The 26,726-nt window shown below is 46.6% G+C and overlaps 2 protein-coding genes across 3 annotated transcripts; one reads left to right on the top strand and one right to left on the bottom strand.

The window, feature by feature from the left end:
* The first annotated feature begins 14,581 nt into the window (after positions 1-14,581).
* Positions 14,582-17,069, top strand: LOC109781925 (very-long-chain 3-oxoacyl-CoA reductase 1). The gene is made up of 3 exons (XM_020340515.4): positions 14,582-15,352; positions 15,824-15,893; positions 16,554-17,069. Exons 1-3 carry the CDS (start codon positions 14,703-14,705, stop codon positions 16,809-16,811), a joined length of 978 nt encoding a protein of 325 aa, XP_020196104.1. The 5' UTR covers positions 14,582-14,702; the 3' UTR covers positions 16,812-17,069.
* A 343-nt stretch (positions 17,070-17,412) lies between these two features.
* On the bottom strand, positions 17,413-22,697 carry LOC109781926 (uncharacterized membrane protein At3g27390). Of its 2 annotated transcripts, none has more exons than XM_073501479.1 (10): positions 21,932-22,697; positions 21,031-21,139; positions 20,725-20,921; positions 20,278-20,414; positions 19,555-19,843; positions 19,337-19,443; positions 19,102-19,252; positions 18,237-18,435; positions 17,918-18,158; positions 17,413-17,834 (listed from the first exon to the last, which is right to left on the bottom strand). In XM_073501479.1, exons 3-10 carry the CDS (start codon positions 20,782-20,784, stop codon positions 17,585-17,587), a joined length of 1,434 nt encoding a protein of 477 aa, XP_073357580.1. In that variant the 5' UTR covers positions 20,785-20,921; positions 21,031-21,139; positions 21,932-22,697; the 3' UTR covers positions 17,413-17,584. The 2 variants fall into 2 exon arrangements, with proteins under 2 accessions (XP_073357580.1, XP_020196105.1); XM_020340516.4 differs by having other exon boundaries at positions 20,725-20,917.
* Positions 22,698-26,726: the final 4,029 nt, after the last annotated feature.

Genomic DNA, 26,726 nt, shown 5'->3' with positions numbered 1-26,726 from the left:
ACATTCACTACAGGAAACAACTACTTTGCCGTCTGCCACGGCGGACGGCAAAGGCTCGAAAGGCGGACGGCAAAGACCTTTGCCGTCAGCCGCGGACGGCAAAAGGCTCCGGCAAAGAAGGCTACGGTAAACATCTGCTTTGCCGTCTGCTTCCTGGCGGCGGACGGCAAAGAGCCTTTGCTGTCTCCGGCGGACGGCAAAGAGGGTGGACGGCAATAATTGCGCTGTTAGTCCGTTAAGTGGCTAACGGCAGACCTTTGCCGTCCGCCGCGGACGGCAAAATTTCTCTGGTCTTTGCCGTCCGCCTTATGATGTCATCTACACGTCACTAGATGGCAGGTTCTTTGCCGTCTGCCACTGATGGCAAAGTGCAGGTTCTTTGCCGTCTGCCACGAACGGCAAAGTCTTTGCCGTCTGCCACTGTAGGCAAACTGACCAAATGGGTCATCTCCCAGGAAGCACAGTTGGCTGCCACGTGGCTTCTTTGCCGTCTGCGGCAGACGGCAAAGAGCTCTTTGCCGTCGGTGGCAGACGGCAAAGAGCCTGCATATTGTCTGTTTTTTCTATTTTTTGTTAAATCCCACAATTTGCACAGAAAATATATATGACATATAGATATATTTCACAGGCATTCATCACATAAACAAGTTCATACATCATTTCATACATAAACAAGTTCCATCCATCATTTCATACATAAACAAGTTCCATCCATCATTTCATACATAAAGAAGTTCCATCCATACATAAAGAAGCACTCCATAGCTAAGGTGACTAGAATGAGAAGACAAGAATGAGAAGACAAGAAGAAGAAGAGTAGAACAAGCACTCCATCCAGCACATAATGAAATCTGCAAAATGGCAAAATAAGAAAGTTAGAAATGGATCGTTTTTGAGGTAACTAAGGTGAAATGGATCGTTTTTGAGGTAACTAAGGTGAAATGGATCGTTTTTTAGCTCACTTAGGTCAAATGGATCGTTTTTGAGCTAACTTTGTTGAAATGGATCGGTTTTGAGCTAACTTTGTTGAAATGGATCATTTTTGAGCTAATTTAGTTGAAATGGATCTTTTTGAGCTAACTTAGGTGAAATGGATCATTTAAGAGCTAATTTAGGTGAAATGGATCTTTTTTAGCTCAGGTCAAATGGATCGTTTATGAGCTAAATTAGTTGAAATGGATCGTTTATGAGATAACCTAGGTAAGATGGGTCATTTTGGAGTTAACGTAGGTGAAATGGACCATTTTAAAGCTAACGTAGGTAAAATGGATCATTTAGGAGCTAATCTACGTAAAAGGGGTCATTTTTGAGCTAACTTGGATGAACTGCATCATTTATAAGCTAACCTAGGTAAAATGGGTCATTTTGGAGGAAAATAAGCTAACTCTAGGTCATTATGGTAAGCATATAGGAGGAAATAAAGCTAAGTCTAGGTCTTTATGCATTTGTTAAGCAAAACACTAGAGAAACTTACCGTGATCAGGGAGGTGTAGGAGCGGGGTGGCTAGTGACGCTACCTGGAGAAGGATCGTGCGATGCGTTTCTGGAGTTAAGCTGCACCAAAGATCATTTCCAATGTCTCGTTAGCATTACGACACTCAAATGTTAAGACTACCAAGTAATGTCCATTCAAACTAAACTCACCGTGCTCCCAGGAGCAATCACTGGCATCGGCGGAGCGGGCTGACCGGACTTCTCGCACACAGACTGCACATTTGGTTTTCAGAACAGAGTCATACTAGTTAGTAATGAGACTCAAATGTTAAGACTAGCAAGTAATCTGCAGAAGAAACTTACCACAAGGAGCTCGTACATGGCCCTTGCCTGCATGTCATTCCGTGCCCTCTCCTCCTCCATCATCTTTCTCGTCCTCTCCTCCATCTCCCGCTGCCTCTCCGCCGCCTCCGCCAGAGGTTTCTCCGTTCTATCTCTCTCAGTCTGTATAGCAGCCTGCAACACCACTCACATGACCATTTGTAATCATTGATGGAAGTGCACACAATGTAATGGAGAAAGATAACTGAGTACGTATCACTAACCTTGATGGCGAGTTGCACTGGCCATTCACGAGGCCTTATCTCAGGAGCGGAGCTCGACTGGCGCGCCTTGATCTCCGGGAGAGTGCTAGGACAACGGATAAGTCCATCTCCAATGGCTATGGAGCCATGGGACCTCCCGCCACCAGATATCATCACCAGCTCTGGATCAATGGGACCCTGGCTCGGGTTAAAGTCCTCCCCTTTCCTCGCCTTCCCCTCATCTCTATATCTCACGAGCTTGTTGTGGGAGGAGATGTTGGTGAAGTTGTTTGCATCATCGAGGTCAGACTGAGAGAAAGCCTTGACTTTCTTGAAAGAGCCAGTGTGGGCCATGGCATACAGGTCGTACACCTCTGGCACCTTATCCGCCTTATTGTGGCGTGCCTGAAAGAGAGAAACAATGAAAATTAGTAATTAAAGGGCTCAAGCTAGCATGATGAATGAATTGCATGAATCATATAGCAAACCACATACCCAGTTGCGCCCGAACTGATATAAGTTGGAGCTGCCTTGATGGTGTGGCACACCTTCCATTTGGGCAGGTTTGTCCTTGGCCTGGTTGTGGAGGGCTAGCCATTCTTGTGAGCACCACTCATCGACCAACACCTCCCAACAATCCATCCGATCCGCACACCATCTCGGAGGCGCCTAAGTTAGCAAATAGAAACTTGAGCGCTACGGCTAAGAATTACTAAATGAAGGAACTTAAGTAGAAGGCCTTAAGAATTACCTTCATGTACTGCTCCTTACTCAGGAACTTATCGCGGCACACCGGCTTGGTCTTCTTGATACCACACAAGGCGTAGTAGTCTCGAACAGCCTGCACCCGAGCCTCGTGCCGTAAGTTCTGGAGTAGGCGCTTGCAGACGTTCTGGATAACATTTGCGCTGTCCTCCTCGTATCCCTCCTCACACCTGTAGAATGTCTGCAATCAAATGAGACAATATTGATTAGTACAATTAATAACTAGCTAGTTGAAGATTTTGAAATGTGTAAAGGAGAAATTACCCAGAACGTCCTGATCACCATGTCTGCCCTCGTGTCGCACAAGACACCGTCGATAATGACATCCGGCGGGGCCGGGGCAGCCACGTAGTGCTCCCAGCTCAACCCAAGCTCTGGAAGCCGACCCTCACCAAGCAACGTGACAAACCCCGGGAAGTTTTGCCGGCAAAGAACTCCAAGGACGGAGTTGGGCCGGCGGACACTATGATGGTGGTCCCAACCCCTGCAGCATGACAAGGCCAACGCATTAGTTATTTGAAGAAACGTGAATGCAGAAGGTACAAAAATATTAAATGCACTTACGTACCTCTCCCCATCAGGGAAGATCAACCACCTCTGCTCGCGGGTCGCCGGCACGGACGGGAGCCGTGTAGCACCACGCTGGTACACGGTGCCACCCTCCTCCTCAAGATCAGTCAGCTCCCCGCCATCACCAGCATGGCCACTCGGCTCCTCGGGCTGATCCGGCTAGGTACCCCATCCGGACGTGTGCTCCTCCAGGGTCTCGTGGGCCGAACTCTCGTGGGCCGAACGCCAGTCGACCCGAGGCTCGTGGGCCCAAGACCCGTGGACCGGAGGCTCGTGGACCGGAGTCCGTGTAGCCTCCTCCTCGGACGAGTCCACCCTAGCAGTCACGTGCTCGGGTGAAACAGCTGGGGGTGGCGGCGAGGAAGGTGCCCTAGCAGTCACCCTACCTCCTCTCCCGCGACCACGTGCCCCACCTCCTCTCTTCCTACCTCGTCCCCTGCTGGGCACCGCGGTCGACGAAGAAGGGCCCGGCGGTGTGGACATACTGTCCAGCAACGCTCGGCGGAGAGGTACGTCTGGAATCGAAGACCTCAGACCACGCGCCGACGAAGAAGGGGCCTTGGCGCGCTCCCGACCAGCGCCCACCATCTTTCAACACCTGCCATGACAAACAGTAAACGAAATTAGTACAACATAAAAAAAAGACCGACATGAATAATAATATGTGTATCACTTAAGTGTATCATCATCAAGTACAACATTAAAAAATTTAATACCTGACACTACTAATAATCTCGATCAGTATCATCAATACATGCATAATCATCATCATCACTATAATCAATGACGGGCTCATAGGGTTCAGTGGCATCAACATGTGCAAGGCCACCTTGACGTAATCGGTGAAGCAATGACAGGTCATCCGCAGCAGTAACCTCTTCTTGTTCCGGCTCTTCTTGTTCCTCCTCTGGGGTGATGTCGGATTCACTGTCGCTGTCTACTTCAATGTTTTGGGGTGAAGTATAGCGGTTCTTGAAACGCTTTTTGGAAAGACGTGTCTCTTGGAAGAATTCTCCTTCATGTGTGTCTGGGTTAATGTGAGGTTCATAATCCTCTTCCTTTGGGGGAGATAGTCTAGCACGTGGCGGCACTTCATAAACGACATCCCAACCTTTCAGATTTGGATTAGTTTGGCAGGCCCACGGTAGATAGAATACTTGGGTCGCCTGTTGAGCCGTAATATAGACATCAGGAACATCTAAATGGGTGCTTTGGTTGATTTCAACTAGCCCTATATGTTCATGAGTCCTTCTAGTCTCCTTCGGCTGAAACCAATAACATTTGGAGACTACGACATTCGGTGGGTTTTCACCATAGAATAGAAGTTCATAAATTGCTTCAACTCTCCCATAATACTCGGTACCTCCTTCGCCGATAGCAGATACACAACAATTTGTAGACTTTCGGTCGGCCATAGATAGCTCTTTGCCATAGGTACGAAAGCGATACCCGTTGATGTCGTATTTGTCAAATGAACGGACCTTATAGTCAAAACCATTAGCGACTTGTCTCAATTCGGCGTCCATAGACTCTGAATTAGCCTACAAGTTTAATATGAAAGGATTGTTGCATTACGCACAAATTAGCGAATGAAACCGGGATAGCCGCCTACAAATTAGCCTACAAGTCTAATAGAAATTACCGTTTGTTTGAACCAAGAGATGAAACCGGGATAGCCGCCTCCTTGCTTTGCGAGAAGCTCATACTCTTCGACAGAATCCTTTTGGATCACCGCTCCATACGAGAATAAGGCGACGTATCGACTGTATGAAATATCCAGGAATAAGAGCAGTTCAAAGGAAATAGAAGTTGCGAAACTATGTACCGAGAACTTACTCGATGTACGGCCGCACTTCTATCAGGTTGTTGAAGATATACAACAAAATGGTCCGCCATTGTTCGTTATCCAAAGATACTGGATTTGAAACACTGGCTGGTGCGAGATTCCCTTTGAATAGGCTGAGGTTGGATCCACCCTTTTTAGGGTCGTCAGCATTGTACCGAGGCTTCGGATTATGCAAATGACGATTTTTGGCTTCGTAGTGTGCTGTCACGAAGTTTGCCGCCTCCTCAGTGATGAATGCCTCAGCCATCGATGCTTCAATTCTACGTTTATTTTTACATTTTTGTCGAAGCGTCTTCTGCATCCTCTCAGTTGGGTAGCACCAACGATTTTGCACGGGCCCCCCCAATCTTGCCTCGGTCGGGAGATGCAAAATCAAATGTTGCATTGGATTAAAGAAGCCCGGTGGAAAGATCTTCTCTAACTTGCAGATCAACTCCGGCGCCAACTCTTCCATTTCTTCTAGCACGCCAGGCGATAGTTCTTTCGCACAAAGAACACGGAAGAAATAGCTGAGTTCTGCCAGTACTAGCCATTCATCCTCAGGGATGAAGCCACGCAACATCACCGGCATTACCCGCTCAATCCATATGTGCCAATCATGACTCTTGAGACCAAATATCTTCAATTTATCAAGACTGGCTCCCCTCTGTAGATTCGCTGCATACCCATCGGGGAACATCAACTGCATTTTCACCCACAAGATAATTTCCCTCATAGCTGGCCTTCCAAGATTGAACCATGCCTTTGGCTTCGTCCAATTCTGCTTTCCTTTCGGTTCTTTCATGTTTTGTAACGACCTATCACATACCGCCTCCAGATCGACTCTAGCCTTAGTATTATCCTTTGACTTCCCATCTATGCCGAACAATGTACCAAAAAGTGCCTCGACGATATTCTTCTCAGTGTGCATCACGTCGATGTTGTGTGGGCAAAGGAGGTCTTTGAAGTAAGGCAGATCCCATAAGCATGTTTTGTGAGTCCAGGCGTGCTTAGAATTATACCCCTTGAAGTACCCTGGACGCTCTGGATCTGGCTCGAGAGCGTTTAACTGATCCAGGGTCTGTTGGCCTGTCAATGCATGTGGTGCAGAGTTTTTGACAACTCTACCTCTGATGAAGTTCTTCTTGTCTTTCCTGAACTTATGGCGAGGATTCAGGAACTGTCTATGCATGTCGAAGCAAGAAAACTTGCGACCGGCCTGAAGCCAACGAAACTCAAGAGCTCCCTTGCATGTGGGGCACGGGAACCTTCCATGCACACACCAGCCAACGAATAGCGCATACGCCGGCAAGTCATGCGTCGAGTACATGTACCAGACACGCATTATGAAGTTCCGTTTGCTATAGGCATCGTATGTCTTGAACCCATTATCCCAGGCTTCTTGCAATTCGTCCTTAAGCGGTTGCATGTACACATTCATATTTTTCCCGGATAGTTGGGCCCTGGAATTATCAACGTCAGGAAAATGTTCTTTCTTTGCATAATCTGTCCGGGGGGGAGATTGAGTGGAAAGACAAATACGGGCCAACAACTGTATTGGGCTGCCGTCATAGCAAACACACTGAACCCATGCGTGCTGATGCCGACTCGAGGATGCCTCGGATCTGTCGCTTTGTCACCATGTAATTCATCAAACTTTTTCCACGCAACACCATCCGATGTGTGTACAATCATCAGATTCCCATCTGCATCTAGTTCGGTTCTTTTGCCCGTTTTGTGCCATGTCATCTGTCTGGCCGTCTCTTCGACCATGAAAAGACGTTGAAGTCTTGGTACGATTGGCATATACCGAAGAACACTAACGGGGATTTTGGTCTGTGTCTTCTCACCCATACCGTTGTCTACCACAACATACCTGGAAGACTTGCAAATGGGACAATAGTTCAAGTCCGCATAGTCAAGCCTAAACAAGACACATCCTTTCTCACAGGCATGTATCTTATCATAGGGCATCTTCAGTGCACGGAGGAGTTTGTCCGACTGGTACAGGTTTGCAGGCATTACATGGCCTTTGGGTAGAAAGCGTCCAAATACTGTCATCATTGCATCGTAGCATTCTCTGCCCAAGTTGAATTGAGCCTTCAGAGCCATTACTTGTGAGATGGCATCCAACTGACAAAGCTCAGTGTGCTCATGGAGCGGACGTTTTGAAGACTCCAACATTTCATTGAAGGCCTTTGCAGATTCCTCCATCTCCTCGTCCGAATCACGAGCATCATCAAAGTCTTGCACCATGTTTTCCATCCCGGTACCATGCTCGTCGGTGCGACGACGATCCACCTCAGCTCGGTGACGTTGGGCAGACTCACCATGAAATGTCCACACCGTATAATCGGGCGTAAAACCACTCTTCTGCAGGTGTTTGCCCATTTCAGCCTCTGTCCTCTTTTCCCAATTGCCGCACCGTAAACAGGGGCACCAGGTTTTCCTCTGGCATTTGCAAATGCGGCTCGCACAAACCCCTTGGTTTTTGTGAACCATTCAGTGCTCCATTTGTTCTGACCAGTGTGACCGGTGTACATCCACACTCATCTTGACTTTCAGAGCTACTAGACACACAACATATATATATATATATATATAATTCAGCATGTATGTATTCATCAGTTGATCTACTTTGGCAATTTTATTACGTCCATGCAACCTACACTCTAATAGGTAATGATAGGTCCTAATCCCACCCGAGTATGTTTAGATTGGGTTCATTTTCCCATGCTATGCCCCGGATCCTACGCAAAATTTCGGCAGCACCTCCCCGCTGTTCTCCTGATACACGTCTCTGCAATAAACAGAGAGGATGTGTACCCGGAGAACAACAGGGGAGGCACTGACGAAATTTATGCGTCGAATCCGGAGCAAAGCATATGGGAAAACGAACCCAATCTAAACATACTCGGGCTGTCCATGGATAGCGTTGGACAATTCGAAAGAATCAAGGTTATAAATATGCAAATGCATGCATATTTATAACTATGACGCTTTCGAACGGGAGACACATATTGGTTACGCATACTGATGATTCAAGACACATATATATCTAGCTATCAAGTTTCATCGGAATAGATCAAATAATTAATGGGGGAGGAGGACATGTCATTTGTGCTCACCCACGAACGAAGGGGCAGAGCTCGTCAAACGCACGGCGAGGTCGTCGAACACCAAACCTCGCAGCGATGAAACAACTGCACATTTAAAACTACCCGATCAACACAATTATATATGATGTTTTTCATAACAAAATCGAAAGATATATGACCTAACTAATAATTCACAAATATATGACCCCGTCGGCTTCTGGAAGGCCAAAGAACACCTTTTCGGGAGGTGTCGGGGGTCGGGGTGTCGTGTCGGTCTCGGGGTGCCGTGTCGGGGTCGGGGTCTCGGGGTCGGGGTGTCGGGTCGGGGTGTCGGGTCGGGGTCGGGGTCTCGGGGTCGGGGTGTCGGGTCGGGGTGCCGGGTCGGGGTCGGGGTGCCGTGTCGGTGTCGGGGTCGGGGTGTCGGGTCAGGCTCGGGGTCGGGGTGTCGGGGTCGGGGTCGGGGTCGGGGTCGGGGTCGGGGTCGGGGTCTCGGGGTCGGGGTGTCGGGGTGTCGGGGGTGTCGTGTCGGGGGTCGGGGTGTCGTGTTGGTCTCGGGGTGCCGTGTCGCGGTCGGGGTGTCGTGTCGGTCTCGGGGTGCCGTGTCGGGGTCGGGGTCTCGGGGTCGGGGTGTCGGGTCGGGGTGCCGTGTCGGTGTCGGGGTCGGGGTGTCGGGTCAGGCTCAGGGTCGGGGTGTGGTGTCGGGGTGTGGTGTCGGGGTTGGGGGGTCAGGGGGTCAGGGGGTCTTCTCATTCTTCTACTACTTCTACTTCTTCTACTTCTTCTCATCCCCCGTCTTCTTCTTCTTCTTCTTCTTTCTCCTCCTCCTCCTCCTCCTCCTCCTCCTCTTCTTCTTCTTCTTCTTCTTCTTCTTCTTCTTCTTCTTCTTCTTCTTCTCCTCCTCCTCCTCCTCCTCCTCCTCCTCTTCTTCTTCTTCTTCTTCTTCTTCTTCTTCTTCTTCTTCTTCTTCTTCTTCTTCTTCTTCTTCTCCTCCTCCTCCTCCTCCTCCTCCTCCTCTTCTTCTTCTTCTTCTTCTTCCCCCTTCTACTTAACCTAAACCTAAACTAAAAACCTAAACTAATTAAAACTAAACTATTTAAACTAATTAAACCTAAACTAATTAAACTAAATAACCTACACTAATTAATTCTAAACTGAAAAAACTTAAACTAAAAAACCATATCTAAACAGAAAAAAACAAAAAAACAGAAAAAGAAATGGGATCGAGGGGCTCACTGTGGGGGGCGGCGACGGGTCGGGGAGGGGCCGGCGACGGGGGGGCGGGGCGGGGCGGTGGAGGAGGCGGGGCGGCGGGGGCCCGGCCGGCGGGGGGCCGGGGCGGGGCGGTGGAGGAGGCGGGGCGGCGGGGGCCGGGGCGGCGGGAGGCCGGGGCGGGGCGGTGGAGGAGGCGGCGGGGGGCCGGGGCGGCGGCGGGGCGCGGGGCGGCGGGGGGCCGGGGCGGGGGGCGACGGGGCGGTGGGGCGGCGGGGAGCCGGGGCGGCGGGGCGACGGGGCGGCGGGCGGCGGCGGCGGGGTCGGAGGAGAAGGGCGCGCGAGGACGAAGTGAGTAACGGGCGGGGTAACGGCAGGTACCCTCTTTGCCGTCAGCCAGCCTTTGCCGTCCACCTTTTTGCCTCTTTGCCGTCTGCTAGCGGACGGCAAAGAGGTGGGCCGTTAAGATTTTTTCAAACGAGCGGGGGGTGGGGGCCACCACACTCTTTGCCGTCTGCCAGCGGACGGCAAAGATTCTTTGCCGTCTGCTGGCGGACAGCAAAGAGGTGGCTGATGGCAAAGAGCTTCTTTGCCGTCAGCCTTTTCTTTGCCGTCCGCTTACGTGTAGCTGATGGCAAAGAGCTTCTTTGCCGTCAGCTAGCAGACGGCAAAGAGCTGGCAGATGGCAAATTAGCTGATTCCAGTAGTGATTGTTTCCTCGACGATTTTCTTGAGGAAAGGTTGTATGTGATACAACCAGAAGGTTTTGTCAATCCTGAAAGATGCTAACAAGTATGCAAAGCTCCAACAATCCTTCTAAGGATTGGAGTAAGCATCTCGGAGTTGGAATGAACGCTTTGATGAGATGATCAAAGATTTTGGGTTTATACAAAGTTCATGAGAAACTTGTATTTCCAAAGAAGTGAGTGGGAGCACTATAGAATTTTTGATGATTATATGTTGTTAACATATTGTTGATCAGAAATGATGTAGAATTTCTGGAAAGCATCCAGGGTTATTTGAAAAGTGTTTTTAATGGAAAACCTAGATTAAGCTACTTGAACATTGAGCATCAAGATCTATAAGGATAGATCAAAAACGCTTAATAGTACTTTCAAATGAATACATACCGCGACAAGATTTTGAAGGAGTTCAAAATAGATCAGCAAAGAAGGAGTTCTTGGCTGTGTTACAAGGTGTGAGTATTGAGTAAGACTCAAGACCTGACCACGGCAGAAGAAAGAGAAAGGACGAAGGTCGTCCCCTATGCTTTAGACGTAGGCTCTACAATATGCTATGCTGTGTACCGCACCTGAAGTGTGCCTTGCCATGAGTTAGTCAAGGGGTACAATAGTGATCCAGGAATGGATCACATGACAGCGGTCGAACTTATCCTTAGTATCTAGTGGACTAAGGAATTTTCTCGATTATGGAGGTGGAAAGGGGGTTCGTCGTAAAGGGTTACGTCGATGCAAACTTTGACACTAATCCGGATGACTCTGAATAGTGAACCGGATTCGTATAGTAGAGCAGTTATTTGGAATAGCTCCAAGTAGCGCGTGGTAGCTGCATCTACAAGATGACATAGAGATTTGTAAAGCACACACGGATCTGAATGTTGCAGACCCGTTGACTAAAACCTCTCTCGTAAGCATAACATGATCAAACCCTAGAACTCATTGAGTGTTAATCACATGGTGATGTGAACTAGATTATTGACTCTAGTAAACTCTTGGGTATTAGTCACATGGCGATGTGAACTTTGAGTGTTAATCACATGGTGATGTGAACTAGATTATTGACTCTAGTGCAAGTGGGAGCCTGTTGGAAATATGCCCTAGAGGCAATAATAAAATGGTTATTATTGTATTTGCTTGTTCATGATAATTGTCCGTTGTTCATGCTATAATTGTATTAACTGGAAACCGTAATACATATGTGAATACATAGACCACAACATGTCCCTAGTAAGCCTCTAGTTGACTAGCTCGTTGATCAATAGATGGTTATGGTTTCCTGACCATGGACATTGGATGTCATTGATAACGGGATCACATCATTAGGAGAATGATGTGATGGACAAGACCCAATCCTAAGCATAGCACAAGATCGTGTAGTTCGTTTGCTAGAGCTTTTCTAATGTCAAGTATCATTTCCTTAGACCATGAGATTGTGCAACTCCCGGATACCGTAGGAATGCTTTGGGTGTACCAAACGTCACAACGTAACTGGGTGGCTATAAAGGTGCACTACAGGTATCTCCGAAAGTGTTTGTTGGGTTGGCACGAATCGAGACTGGGATTTGTCACTCCGTATGACGAAGAGGTATCTCTGGGCCCACTCGGTAATGCATCATCATAATGAGCTCAATGTGACTAAGGAGTTAGCCACAGGATCATGCGTTACGGTATGAGTAAAGTGACTTGCCGGTAACGAGATTGAACAAGGTATTGGGATACCGACGATCGAATCTCGGGCAAGTAACGTACCGATTGACAAAGGGAATTGTATACGGGATTGATTGAATCCTCGACATCGTGGTTCATCCGATGAGATCATCGTGGAACATGTGGGAGCCAACATGGGTATCCAGATCCCGCTGTTGGTTATTGACCGGAGAGTCGTCTCGGTCATGTCTGCATGTCTCCCGAACCCGTAGGGTCTACACACTTAAGGTTCGGTGACGCTAGAGTTGTAGAGATATTAATATGCGGTTAACCGAAAGTTGTTCGGAGTCCCGGATGAGATCCCGGACGTCACGAGGAGTTCCGGAATGGACCGGAGGTAAAGATTTATATATGGGAAGTCCTATTTTGGCCACCGGAAAATGTTCGGGATTTTTCGGTATTGTACCGGGAAGGTTCTAGAAGGTTCCGAAGTGGGGCCCACCTGCATGGGGGGACCCACATGAACGTGGGTAGTGGGGGCAAGGCCCCACACCCCTGGTCAAGGCGCACCAAGATCCCACCTTAGAAGGAATAAGATCATATCCCGAAGGGATAAGATCAAGATCCCTAAAAAAGGGGGATAACAATCGGTGGGGAAGGGAAATGATGGGATTTCTTTCCCCCACCTTTGCCAACGCCCCAATGGACTTGGAGGGCAATAAACCAGCCCCCTCCACCCCTATATATAGTGGGGAGGCACATGGGAGCAGCACCCCAAGCCCTGGCGCCTCCCTTCCTCCCGTGACATCTCTTCCTCCCCGCTTGCGCTTGGCGAAGCCCTGCCGGGATCCCGCTACTTCCACCACCACGCCGTCGTGCTGCTGGATCTCCATCAACTTCTCCTCCCCCCTTGCTGGATCAAGAAGGAGGAGACGTCCCCGCTCCATACGTGTGTTGAACGCGGAGGTGCCGTCCGTTCGGTGCTAGGATCATCGGTGATTTGGATCACGACGAGTACGACTCCATCAACCCCGTTCTCTTGAACGCTTCTGCGCGCGATCTACAAGGGTATGTAGATGCACTCCCCTCTCTCTCGTTGCTAGATGACTCCATAGATTGATCTTGGTGATACGTAGAAAATTTTAAATTTCTGCTACGTTCCCCAACAGGGAGGAGAAACCCTAACAAGAGGGGTAGACACACTTTAATATTTGGGATAATATTAGTAGTAAACAATAGTCAATTGTTTGGATCTTTGGGTCAAAGATCTAAACAATTGACTATTTTCTTTCTAGAATGAATGTTGATCCCTATAACTCGATTCCATTTAACAAAGCCACATGTTTCACATCATTATCAATGTCAATTTGATCTCAACATAAACGTTGTGAAGAACCAAGTCTATAACAACATAGGCAAGAATTTACAGCTAAAACAACCGTGAATAGAAATCACAGATCTAAACCAGTAGCCTCTCAGCCGCCGCCTCCCAAAAAGCTAGGGTTCTCTGCCTCCCGCCGGTGCCGGAGCCAGCCATCCCGTCTCCGGTGGCTTTAGGGCCATGGAGGCGAAGTGGATCTCGGCCCTTGCCGGTGGGATGGCTCTGTTTTTAGATATTTTTTTAGTTTTGTTAGGGTTAGTGTCCTGCTCAGGAAGGTGAGACGACAGCGGCTCCCTGAAGATGGAATAAAGGTCTCCCCGCCTAGCCCCCGTTCTGGTGATGCGTCTAGCATCATCGATGGGCGAGTGTAGGTGTGTCTCCGGTGTATCTGTCTTTGGTGGATTTGCTCGGATCTGTTCGTTGTTCGTCTTCGTTCGTGTGGTTAGATCCTTTTGATCTACAGTCCTCATCCGTGGCGGTTGATGTTCTGGTGCGTTGGTTCTATGGAGTCTTAACACGACGACTTCTCGACTGTCTACTACAATAAGGTTTGCCCGGCTTCGGCGAGGGAGGGACGATGACAGTGGCGCGCCTTCGTCTCGCTTCAGTGCTTGTAGTCGTCGCTAGGCGGTCTACGGATCCAGATGTAATTTTTATTATTTCTAGTGTTTGTTGTATTACCATGATTGAAGATGAATACTCAGAATTGGATTGGGAGTTTTTTCAAAAAAAAACATAGACAAGTTGACGTGCTTTTTAGGTGAAGAATTGGAAAACTACCGAGCGAAGGCCAGCTGTTTTATGGCTGAATACTTTTATTGAACACAGCATAGACGCAAGCGCTCATATACACGCGCATGCACTCACCCCTATGAACGCACACACGCACACCCTACCCCTATGAGCACCTCCGAAAGATTGAGCCGGCATATCCTCTTGAAATTTACAAAGTCACTAGGCACCTCGTCGCCGACGGAAACGTCTCCTCCTACTGAATGCGCATCGCTGGAAATTCTGAAATAAATCTAAAAATAAATACGAGCATCAGGACTTAAACCCTAATGGGCAGGGAATACCATATAGTCCCTCTAACCATTCAACCATAGGTTGGTTCTTTTATGGCTGAATACTTGAACTGGTAAAGTACTGGGTTCAGTTTAAAAAAAAGTTAAGCCGAATTCCGAAAAACAAACATAGAAATCGGACTTTTTAGAACTGGGGTCCGAGTCCAACTCAAAAAAAAAGAGAAAAAGAAGCAGAACTGGGGTCTGAGACTGACACGACGCGCAACTGTCTTTTTTATGGCTGAGTCGGGCGTTGGACTGGTGCACCGGCTCCACCAACCCCATCAAAGATCCAGCCGACCCGATCCGACCCGCGCCGCTCCGCTATAACTCGCCGCTCCCCACCGCGGATCGAGCGAACGCTCAAGCCAACCCAGCAAGCACCATGGCCGGCACGTGCGCCCACGTCGAGTTCCTCCGCGCGCAGCCGGCGTGGGCGCTGGCCCTCGCGGCCGTCGGCCTCCTCGTAGCCGCCCGCGCCGCCCTGCGCCTCGCCCTCTGGGTCTACGCCGCCTTCCTCCGCCCCGGCAAGCCCCTACGCCGCCGCTACGGGCCCTGGGCCGTCGTCACCGGCGCCACAGACGGCATCGGCCGCGCCATCGCCTTCCGCCTCGCCGCCTCCGGCCTCGGCCTCGTGCTCGTCGGCCGCAACCCGGACAAGCTCGCCGCCGTCTCCGAGGAGATCAGGGCCAAGCACCCCAAGACCGAGGTCCGCACCTTCGTGCTCGACTTCGCCTCCGAGGGGCTCGCCGCCGGGGTGGAGGCGCTCAAGGACTCCATCCGGGGCCTCGATGTCGGCGTGCTCGTCAACAACGCCGGGGTCTCGTACCCGTACGCCCGCTACTTCCACGAGGTGGACGAGGAGCTCATGCGGAGCCTCATCCGGGTCAACGTCGAGGGCGTAACGCGGGTCACCCACGCCGTGCTCCCGGGCATGGTCGACAGGAAGCGTGGTGCAATCGTCAACATCGGCTCCGGTGCTGCCTCTGTTGTGCCGTCCGATCCACTCTACTCCGTCTACGCCGCCACCAAAGCGTGAGTACTAACCTTCTTCTTCTTCTCGATCGAAGTTACTACTTAATTTGCTCTGCGCTTACTGCATACTATGGCATGCAATTGTTAAATGTTCGTGCTCACAGATTGGGGTACTGGAAGCAACCCTGCGAACAGAGGGCACTACTTTCTTGCCTACCTGTACTTGATTTAGCAATTTTATTTTAGATGTTTGTTAGGATCCGGAAGGAGCTATTCTAGGAAGAATTGGGATAGGGAATCGAACAAGCACTTTCGGTGTGACTTGTTATAGCTCTCGTGTCATACTTATGCCAGATTCTGGTGCTGGTCTTGGAGTTAGATGTGTAACAAACTTTTAGTATAGTTTGCTTGATGAATGTCTTCAGTTCAGACCTTGTCCAGATTGGTTACAAAAACATTTTACTGAATTGTCATTCACAAATTATGACTACATTGACAGCAGAGAGGATACTAATTTGTTTTTGTTTTCAGGTACGTTGACCAGTTCTCAAGATGCCTCTATGTTGAATACAAGGGCAAGGGCATCGATGTGCAATGCCAGGTAACAACTAGTCTCTCGTTCTTTTATCTTTCTGTTATCTGCTTTCTTTAACTCAGTTGCTGGCCTTTTGTGGTTAATAACGGTTTGTTATAAAATGAAAGTAGCTGGGTTGTCTAATTTAGCTAATTTATGTCTGGACAACTGAAATTTCAACTGAAACAACAAAACACATCACCTTTGGTGAATGTAAATAGTATATGTTGTGATACAATCAATCGAATGCGACAAGCAGGTTCTGAATTTGTTCTAATAAGGATATGTTCTGTGTTACTTATAGATCGGACTAGATAACAGACAAGGCTTTGCGAGAAAAAATACCATGTCTCATCTTCAACTGAACTAATGAAGCATGTATTTCTATCTTATCATGCTATACCTACCTTTTGCTGCTGCTTATTGATCATTTGAGAATTCAGTCCCTAAGTGCTCCGTCCTTGCTCAAGGAGATATGTTGATAGGTTATGTATGCAATGAGAAATGAGTTAAATACCAGTATCATGATGATGTTAGCACGTGATTCATATTTGTAGTCCCTTGGAGGATCCTTGAAAGTCTATCGAGAACTAGTCATTTGAATTGTTTCGCCCTGTCTGTTGTTTTAGGATATTGTTTTTTTATTCGAATTGCTGAGCTCTAATTTAACTCCTGCGATCTGTTCAGGTGCCCTTGTACGTGGCGACGAAGATGGCATCAATCAGGAGGTCTTCCTTCCTTGTGCCATCCGCGGACACCTATGCTCGTGCTGCTATTCGCCACATTGGCTATGAACCAAGGTGCACACCGTACTGGCCACACTCTGTTCTGTGGTTCTTGATCTCCCTTCTCCCAGAGTCACTTGTGGATAGTACACGCCTCAGCATGTGCATCAAGATCCGCAAGAAGGGGCAGGCTAAGGATGCCAAAAAGAAATCGCAGTGATGATTCCGCTGCTAGTTCATTGTTGAGATCTACCATGTTTCTTCATCATGTGTAATGGACTAGTACTTGTAGCTCTGTTGTCGGCATTTCAGTATCATTACGTTCCCATCACACTAGGTTGAGACTGTTGTTGTTGTTGTTCCTTCCACGGTTACGAAGCACAAGCCTGTAATACCTTATCTCCAAATGAATGTAACGCCAGCTGCACTCAAGGTGAAAATGAAACTAACTAAATTTTTTGCTGGCTTTCTATGATTATTTTGCATCTTTGTCTAGTTGCTTGTTTTTTGCAATTATAATGTTCTTCCAGAATGGTGTTCCTTCCTTTAGCTGCAAATATAATTTGTAGAACATTGCTATGCAACCTAGGCTTTGAGCCAGCCGGATTCTCTGTTCATATTTAGTCAGACTCATTAGTGCAATAATCATGAAGTAAAACAACTACTACTGTTCATAATTTATTTAGTGCAACATTCATGTGAAAGTACCAAAATAACACAAACTCAAACGGGTGATCGTCGAATATTGTTGGAGAGTCCTATTTTCACTGTAACACCATTTTGGTGGACAATGTAAGCTAATAAAATCCACATAATCCACATTTTTGAGATAAAAAAACGAGGCGAACTTTGCTTTCTGAAACATGGAGCATTGCAAGTTTGCAATATACAGCCCATACACCAGGGTCAGCTCTCTGTACAAAGTTAGTGAAAATCAACTCAGGAAACATAAATGGACAACGGCGATCTTCTCTTCGCCGCTTTTTTGAAATATTATGCAGCACGAGTGTCGCTTGTGAGCTGCGCCTCTTGATCACCTCCTCGGATGCTTGCTGTCTTCCCCATCGATCTCTGGCTAAGCATTCGAACAAGGCCGCTTCTGAGCTTCTGAAACTGTGATCCACTGACAGATCGGCTGCCACCCATTGCCCTCTCAAGCTCCTCAGAAAGCGCTTTGACAAGGTCATCGAAACGGCGCTTGGATGTCGGGTACCTTGATATCGACTTAGTGATCCCTTGCAATCTAGCACAAGATCGAAATAATCACAAAACAAAAAATTGGTGCATTCCCCTTTTGCAAATGGGGAGAGTGGTGGGCAAAAGTACCTCCGAGCAAATGCATCTATTTCTGCTTGTTTTCGCTCATTCAGGGATGGCAAATGCGGAAGAGTGGCCTTGAGGCGCTTCGGGTCGCTGATCAACAGTACGCGTTTCTGAAGGTACGCCTCCTCCTCTTCTGTAAAATTCTCGGCTTTGATTTGATCTTTGATGACCATCAGAGGGTCAAAGAACCAATCAAATAGTGTATTCTTAGGCCTGTTGTCAGATGTGATTTCACAGCCATCTCCTGCAAATTTGACAAGGCAAGTCAAGCTAAGCCATAACGACGCCTCTTGAACGGAGAAGAAGACCATTTTTTACTCACTCAGAATCAGGCCATCGGAATCAGCCTTTGCAGATCGTAGGAGTGCATTGAGAATAACATATGCTGGCAAACCGACATTAAGCACTCCGCTGCCGCCTTTGCCTGACTTTGTTTCTTCAATATCTTTTGGTGTTATCACTCCTTCAGCGACCAGAGCCTCGCCACGGTGCTGACACTCTTCGAATAGGTGATCTAGCAACTATACAACATTATAAATTATTAAACTGCACAAATTTAAGCCAATAGAAGAATTGTAGCCTGCCTTGCAAAATAAATTCGAAATGGCAAGATTAATTAGCACAATTTCGAAAATGCCAAACGGAGACCGGGCTCCATGGAGGCCTTTATTTGAAAACTTTAAAATTCAAACTTTTCAGTTTCAAAAAATTCTGAAAATAAATACACATATAGCTAGATACATAATATACATCTGTGCAAATTTTTAGGTCCAAATACAATAAAATGTGAGCTACACAAAAAAGACAAATCTGGGGCTTTTTAGCATATGTACTGTTCATCTTTAAAGTCCATGATTTTTTTTGTGCAGCTCGCAATATTTGGTATTTCATCCTGAAAATTTTCACACATACACTTTACATCCTTGCTTACATGTGTAATTTTTTTCAGATTTTTTTTAAACCTAAATTTATGAATTTTGAATTTTTCAAAATAAAGGGCTCCATGAAGCTCGGTCTCCAAAATGCTCTACTCGCACAATGTAACCTTTAAAAGTCTAAAACAGGCGCCATTCCCAACATATTAGAATACATGGAAGGTATGTATCAACCAAACGGTAACAACAACAGCAAACAAAATATGTGCAGTGAACACAGTAAAAAAATCTGTCAAAGCCAGAAAAATTCACCTTAAATGGATTGAACTCATCAAAGCTACTCTTAAATGATGTAATCCGTGCTGGAGCTTTCCTTCCATCTTGCTTATCCCTGAATGAGGCAGGCCTTGATAGCGGGCCACGGACACTTTCCACGGAAGCTTGATTCTTCCGGTATACAAACCTAGGCATGATTTTCGTGTTAATCGATTTATTCAGAAGGGACAACACAAGGAGAATAATGCAATATGGAATACATCATTTGTACCTAGGAAAGCAAGATCCTGGTGCCATGTCAAGTACATCATTTGTATACTCATCGAAGATGGATACTGATGATATTGCATAAGATAGTCCCATGAAAAGCGAGGATTCCTGGCACATCAACAAGACTGCAGGAGTAAGCTCTGTGGCTTCACCGTTGATACGTCAATGCAGCTAATGCTTGACGTTTGAAGTAAAAATATTTTTGTTTCCTGTTTATACCTGATAAACCACAATGGCAGCATACGCGCCTAGAGGAACACTGGAGATCATGGAGGCTAGGAAGGCTCCTAAAACAGCAAATGGCCAGAGAAGAATAGCCAGACCAGCGAATGGCACACACACTGTCTCAAGAAAAGGTCCTTCTCTGCCAACTAGATCTTCAATCAGTCGCTTCCATCCTTTGAAAAGCATCACAGGGAACTTGTACAAGGCAATTGCTGTGAACATTATCCCATCCATTAAGAGTCCACATGCAGCAGCGAGTACTGCGCCAGGAATATCAAGCACTCTGGGAAAATGTAGAGTTAACTGTTTGAATTTGTGCAACAGAATTCTTCAAGAAAAAATACATCAACATAGAGTATTTAAATAGGTGGAATTTCATTTGACAAGGCAAAATTTCACATTTCTTAAGTCAAACATTATTCTGCGCTTAACTGCAATCCTGAACTGTGCATAGCAAAAACAGAACAATGACATATATATAACAAAAGAACAGAACAATAATTACAGTGACACATATAGTGCTATTAAGATCCTGTATGAAGGCTCCATGATTCCACTTTTACAATGACACATTTAATAATACAATTGCACTACTCAAGTTAGTCCTAGTAACTCATGGAGTTTTGTCCAAGTATCAGATGGAAAAGCTAGCACAAAGAAATTTGCAACCTTCTTGGATAGAAGAGAAATAGCTAAAAATAGAAGAAGCAAGCAAACCTTATTTCAAATGGTTTTCCACCAGGAGGTTCGTGGTACCGTAGATCATCCATATATGCAAGGTATGAATGGAATAGCATGTCTTTCAGGTCCCTGACTACTGTACAGCCTCCTGTGATAGTGCTCCATGTTCCATCCTGCATTTCAATTTAGCTACTCATGTAAAACAAGCACTCCCTCCTTTTTTATGTAGGGCGTATTTTGACCGGTCAATTTTGTAATTTGACCGTGAATTTCTTGCACAATATTTTGTTAATAGATGCAAAGCTACAAACATAATAAATTGGTTTTGAACAATAATCCAACAATACTACTTTGCATAGCATAATCCACATATTATTGGATTAATTGTTGGCCCCAACATGGATTTTGCACTTGAAAGTTTGAGAGGTGCATAAACAACATAATTTCAAAGTAGTGCCATAAAAAATAAAATCATAAATATACCACAAAACAATGAACCAGTGGTCTTTCTTTTCCTTCACCGAGTGCATCAAATGTGGCCATTACTGGTGCTAGAAAGCCGTATGCTAACCCAGCAAGTACACTTCCAAGGATGCCAACTATCAGCCACAAGACTAAAATCCCAGATACAGAAATAAGAAGAAGCAGCTTCACAACAGGTCCCACCAGCTTGGTTCTGCCTTCATAGAAAAGGGGATCACTGGTCAGCAACTCAGCACATCTATGTACATAGATCCATCACATGATATTTTCTTTTCAGATAGATTTGTACAAAAATGTGAACGCTACCTGATGATGCAGTAGTATGTCCAAATCAAATGCATAGGCCATAATCCCAGAACGAGTGCAGATATTCCGATCGCCATAATAAGCCATGCCCATGGGCCAAACAGAACACCTGGATAGGCAAAATCAACAAGAACAGAGGATTGCAGATCAGACTATGAAACAAAACATGTGTAGCAATGGCAACTTTGATTTCTGGAAGTAACAAATTTCGGTCACCCTTGTGGTCATTTACTTCCAACGCTACAGTTACATATCTTTCCTTTGATACCACTTGAATTGTCAGTTGCAAGGGCCAATATCAATCAGTTATATCGCACATACAAAAGTTGAAGCAGGGAAAATGGCTTAAAAGTCCAAAATGTTCATGAGCATTTTCAGAAAAAAGAAAGAAAACTCATTATCTTATACTGCAGAAGACCTGTGAATCTGGCCAGCTGATGTTTCATTTCAGCAAACATGCCTACAGCCAGCTAATATGAACTCTATTGGTTCCATCACTGTTGAAGCCAAAAGTACCACATAGGGGTCGTTACTAAATATGGAATATGTACAACAAGTATTCACTTCTAGATTCCATAATGAGGATTTGTGGAATGCTCCAAGAAAGTAAAAGAACAAAGCCTCTTCATACAAGGTAACGGGGTGATCAAAACAACACATGCAAAGCAACCACAAGATGGAATGAAGCCCAAATACTTCAGACAAATAACTCTTTAATTTATCATTCTACATTTTAAAACAAATAAATGTATCAAACATAGACAAGTAGGTACTGATGTGTAAAATTTCCATCCTATGGTCATATGAGAAAATATCATGTGATGCAATTCCAATCCATAGTAGGAGTACTTTCTCAGGACAGCAAAGTGAAGTAATAGACAGGAGCAGGCGTTGTGGTCACCTTTGATGATCCCCAGGAGAAGAAGGCCACAAAAGAAGGGCAAGAACTTGAAGCAGCTCCAGACAGAGGCCCGGAACCCAGTGGATGGCTCCATGACAAGCTCGGTCAACTCAAGCCTCTGCTCAATCCCTTTGTATTCCCTTCAAGAGCAATCAACGGTATCCAACCCCGCGAACTTGGCAATACGGCAACAGAAGAATGAGAAAACTAAAGTGAGCTTGCTTCCAGGAAGAATTTCCAAGAACCGTTAGCACTTAGCAATTAATCCCAAGGCCGAAGAACCGGCAAGATATGCAGAAGAAAGCGGGCTGTGCTGACTGCTGCGGGTGGTTGGGGTTTGGCAAGAGCAGGCGGCGGCCTGGGGCTGGGGATTGGCGGTGGGTACGGGCGGTTAACTAACTAAACAAGAATCAGCACCAAAAGGGAAGCGAGAAAACTAGCAATAAATCGAGAAAAAAGTGGAACTGGCTTCGCAGCCGCCCTGTGCTGTCACTGCTGTTTTGGCTGTGCCCTGACAGAGAGAGAGAGAGAGAATCTGATGCTAAGCCACTGGCAAGGAGGGAGGGAGGGAGGCAGCTGGAGCAGAGCAGAGCAGAGGTTACTTGCTCTTGGGGCTGCGCGATTCAGATTGTTAGTTTAATACGGAGATCTGGAAAAGGAAAGGAACTCAGATTGTTTGCTGGTGGGGTGCAGGTTGCAAGGGGGAAGGAAGACGAAAGGGATGGGGCAACGAATGGTCAGACAGATTCGTGCGTACTTCTGGCGCAAGCGCAATTGCTGCCAAGTTTGTACGTACTACTGGATTGAGATGATTATCCATTTGAATCACACTTCTGGACCAGAATTCGGTGCTCTTGTCCTTGTATGTACATAACTTTTAATTGGTGAAAATTGCCGTTGAACTACGGTCTCGGGGTAAAAGAAAAAAAGAATTTGGTGCTGGCACCTACATTTGACTAAGATAGGACTCTGATAAGTGACATTCGTGTGGAATGAACACATGACAACTTTGAACAATTTTTATTGCAAGTTTAGTGACGCAAGGATGACAACTTCTTTTCAGATGGCAAGTTTTAAATTTTTTTGGGGTTTGTCTTTTCTTTTCGGATGGCAACTTTAGTTGTAAAAAAACGTTAAGTCGGAGTGCTTCGTGCCACACATGTGGCACTTATCGGTTTATACCGCCTCCTTCCCCCAATGACTAGTCCAAGTTTTGTCGTAAGTCAAACTATTTATTTGACAACATTTATGAAAAAAAATATCTACAATACCAAATCAATATTGACATAGCATACTAAAACGCCGGTGGATGAAAGCCCGTTTGCTACCCCCCGCCCCAGCCACCACCACCACCACACACAAAAAACGTAGCACAGAGTGAGGCAATTAGGGTTACATGTGGACTTTATCGCCACCCATGGATCAAGTCGGCGGTGCACACCGAATTGCCAGTGGAGATGCCAACATCTTCCGAGTGTGGCAAGCAGAAGGATGCCTTTATCGCCTAGGACCACGAGGGCTAAGTTGGAGGAAGCTTTGGGGAAACTGGACATTATCGAGGAGGAAGCTACACCTATGGTGGTTCATGGTCGAGATGAAGGGGCGACGGGGAAGTCGATATTGGCAAGAAAGGTCCAGCATTGTGGCATGTTCCATATACAGACGATCTCTAGAGCCTTGCTCCGGCTTGGGGTAAACCTAAGCGATTGCTTTTTCGATCTCTAGGAGAAAATATGTTCATGGTGAAGTTTGCAACTTAGAAAGATCGCACTCGTGTGTGTGGGAGGGCTCATCATGGCATGTCAACGAGAACGATGTGGTGCTATTTGAATTTGAGGGTTGCATGCGCTCCTCAGAGCTTATGTTTGATGGGCTACATATGTGGGCTTGGGTGGTGAACCTCCCTTTCAATCTTCGTTATGATAAGTGAACTTTGTCGGTTGCATGGCAGATTGACAAGAATGTGCCAGCAGTGCAGTTCGATCATGTTGGTGATTACTTGAGGACCAGGGTTACAACAGTGAACAAACATTTGAGGCCATGTATTTTGATTGGAATTTTATGAGCAAGTTCCGCACTTTTGTTCTCGTGTGGCTGGTTGGGTTCCTCTACTCAAACAGGAAATTCTATTTGGCACTGCCTTTGAGCATTTACAACCACAATGTCCTAATTTAACCTATACATGTCCATGGAAGCGTCCGGTCACACCTCATTTGTCCGTGTCCACAACCGCCCCGTCATATGCACACCTCCAAATCCATACAATATCATGTAACATAGACCACATGACGTAAATCATAGTTCACATAGGACATGCACATAGTTCATACAAGACATATCATAGGAGAGTTCATCGTACATGCCATCGTAGTACGAAAATTAGGCATGTTCTACTAGTTAAAATCGGACTATGGAGGAAGTTCACCCACTATCGCCCTTACCCTTGCCATTGTTCGGTTGGTGGAGATTGTAGCGCTCGAAGACGACTCTGGTCAAGACGGGTCTGCTTGGCACCGGAGCTGGAGTTGTCGTGGGCAAGGACAACTCAAGTTTTCTCCACCGCGAGCGCACACACCGTCTAGGCTTACCGCTTCGTTAGGACCCAAGCATAGATATCATCCACGACCTTGTCCGTCGTGGCCTTGTCCTCCGTAGGCTTATTCTGTTGGGAACGCAGTATCTCAAAAGTTTTACCTACGATCACGCAAGATCTATCTAGGAGATGCATAGCAATGAGACGGGAGAGTGTGTCCACGTACCCTCGTAGACCGAAAGCGGAAGCGTTTAGTAACGCGGTTGATGTAGTCGAACGTCTTCGCGATTCAACCGATCCTAGCACCGAACGTACGACACCTTCGTGTTCAGCACACGTTCAGCTCGATGACGTCCCTCGAACTCTTGATCCAGATGAGGGCGAGGGAGAGTTCCGTCAGCACGACGGCGTGGCGACGGTGATGATGAAGTTACCGGCGCAGGGCTTCGCCTAAGCACTACGACAATATGACCGAGGTGTGTAACTGTGGAGGGGGGCACCGCACACGGCTAAGAGAAGACTTGGTGTGCCTTTGGGGTGCCCCCTCCCACGTATATAAAGGGGGGAGGATAGGTGGCCGGCCCAAGGGGGGGCGCGCCAAGGGGGGAGTCCTACTTGGACTCCCGCCAAGTAGGATTCGGCCCCCTCCTTTCCTTTCCGGAGAAGGGGGGAAGGGGAAAGAGGTGGAGGAGAAGAAGGAAAGCCCCCCAACCCTAGTCCAATTCGGTTTGGGCTTGGGGGGGGGCGCCTCCACCTGGCCGCCGCCTCCTCTCTCCACTAGGGCCCATGAAGGCCCATTAACTCCCGGGGGGGGGGTCCGGTAACCCCCGGTACTCCGAAACTAATCCGAAACGACCCGAACCATTCCGGTGTCCGAATGTAACCTTCCAATATATGAATCTTTACCTATCGACCATTTCGAGACTCCTCGTCATGTCCGTGATCTCATCCCGGACTCCGAACAAACTTCGGTCATCAAATCACATAACTCATAATACAAATCGTCATCGAATGTTAAGCGTGCGGACCCTACGGGTTCAAGAACTATGTAGACATGACCGAGACACATCTCCGGTCAATAACCAATAGCGGAACCTGTATGCTCATATTGGCTCCTACATATTCTACGGAGATCTTTATCGGTCAAACCGCATAACAACATATGTTGTTCCCTTTGTCATCGGTATGTTACTTGCCCGAGATTCGATCGTCGGTATCATCATACCTAGTTCAATCTCGTCACCAGCAAGTCTCTTTACTCGTTTCGTAATGTATCATCCTGTAACTAACTCATTAGTCACATTTATTGCAAGGCTCATAGTGATGTGCATTACCGAGAGGGCCCAGAGATACCTCTCCGATACATGGAGTGACAAATCCTAATCTCGATCTATGCCAACTCAACAAACACCATCGGAGACACCTGTAGAGCATCTTTATAATCACCCAGTTACGTTGTGACGTTTGATAGCACACAAGGTGTTCCTCCGGTATTCGGGAGTTGCATAATCTCATAGTCTGAGGAACAGGTATAAGTCATGAAGAAAGCAATAGCAGAAAAACTAAACGATCATTATGCTAAGCTAACGGATGGGTCTTGTCCATCACATCATTCTCTAATGATGTGATCCCGTTTATCAAATGACAACACATGCTTATGGTTAGGAAACTTAACCATCTTTGATTAACGAGCTAGTCTAGTAGAGGCATACTAGGGACACTCTGTTTGTCTATGTATCCACACATGTACTAAGTTTCCGGTTAATACAATTCTAGCATGAATAATAAACATTTATCATGATATTAGGAAATATAAATAACAAATTTATTATTTCCTCTAGGGCATATTTCCTTCAGTCTCCCACTTGCACTAGAGTCAATAATCTAGATTACATAGTAATGATTCTAACACCCATGTAGTCTTGGTGCTGATCATGTTTTGCTCGTGAGAGAGGCTTGGTCAACGGGTCTGCAACATTCAAATTCGTATGTATCTTGCAAATCTCTATGTCTCCCTCCTTGACTTGATCGCAGATGGAATTGAAGCATCTCTTGATGTGCTTGGTTCTCTTGTGAAATCTGGATTCCTTTGCCAAGGCAATTGCACCAGTATTGTCACAAAAGATTTTCATTGGACCCGATGCACTAGGTGTTGGAAATATGCCCTAGAGGCAATAATAAATTGGTTATTATTATATTTCCTTGTTCATGATAATCGTTTATTATCTATGCTAGAATTGTATTGATAGGAAACTCAGATAC

The sequence above is a fragment of the Aegilops tauschii genome, chromosome 6 (genome assembly GCF_002575655.3).
Source record: "Aegilops tauschii subsp. strangulata cultivar AL8/78 chromosome 6, Aet v6.0, whole genome shotgun sequence".
Taxonomy (NCBI): domain Eukaryota; kingdom Viridiplantae; phylum Streptophyta; class Magnoliopsida; order Poales; family Poaceae; genus Aegilops; species Aegilops tauschii.
This window is presented reverse-complemented; position numbering and strand designations above follow the sequence as displayed.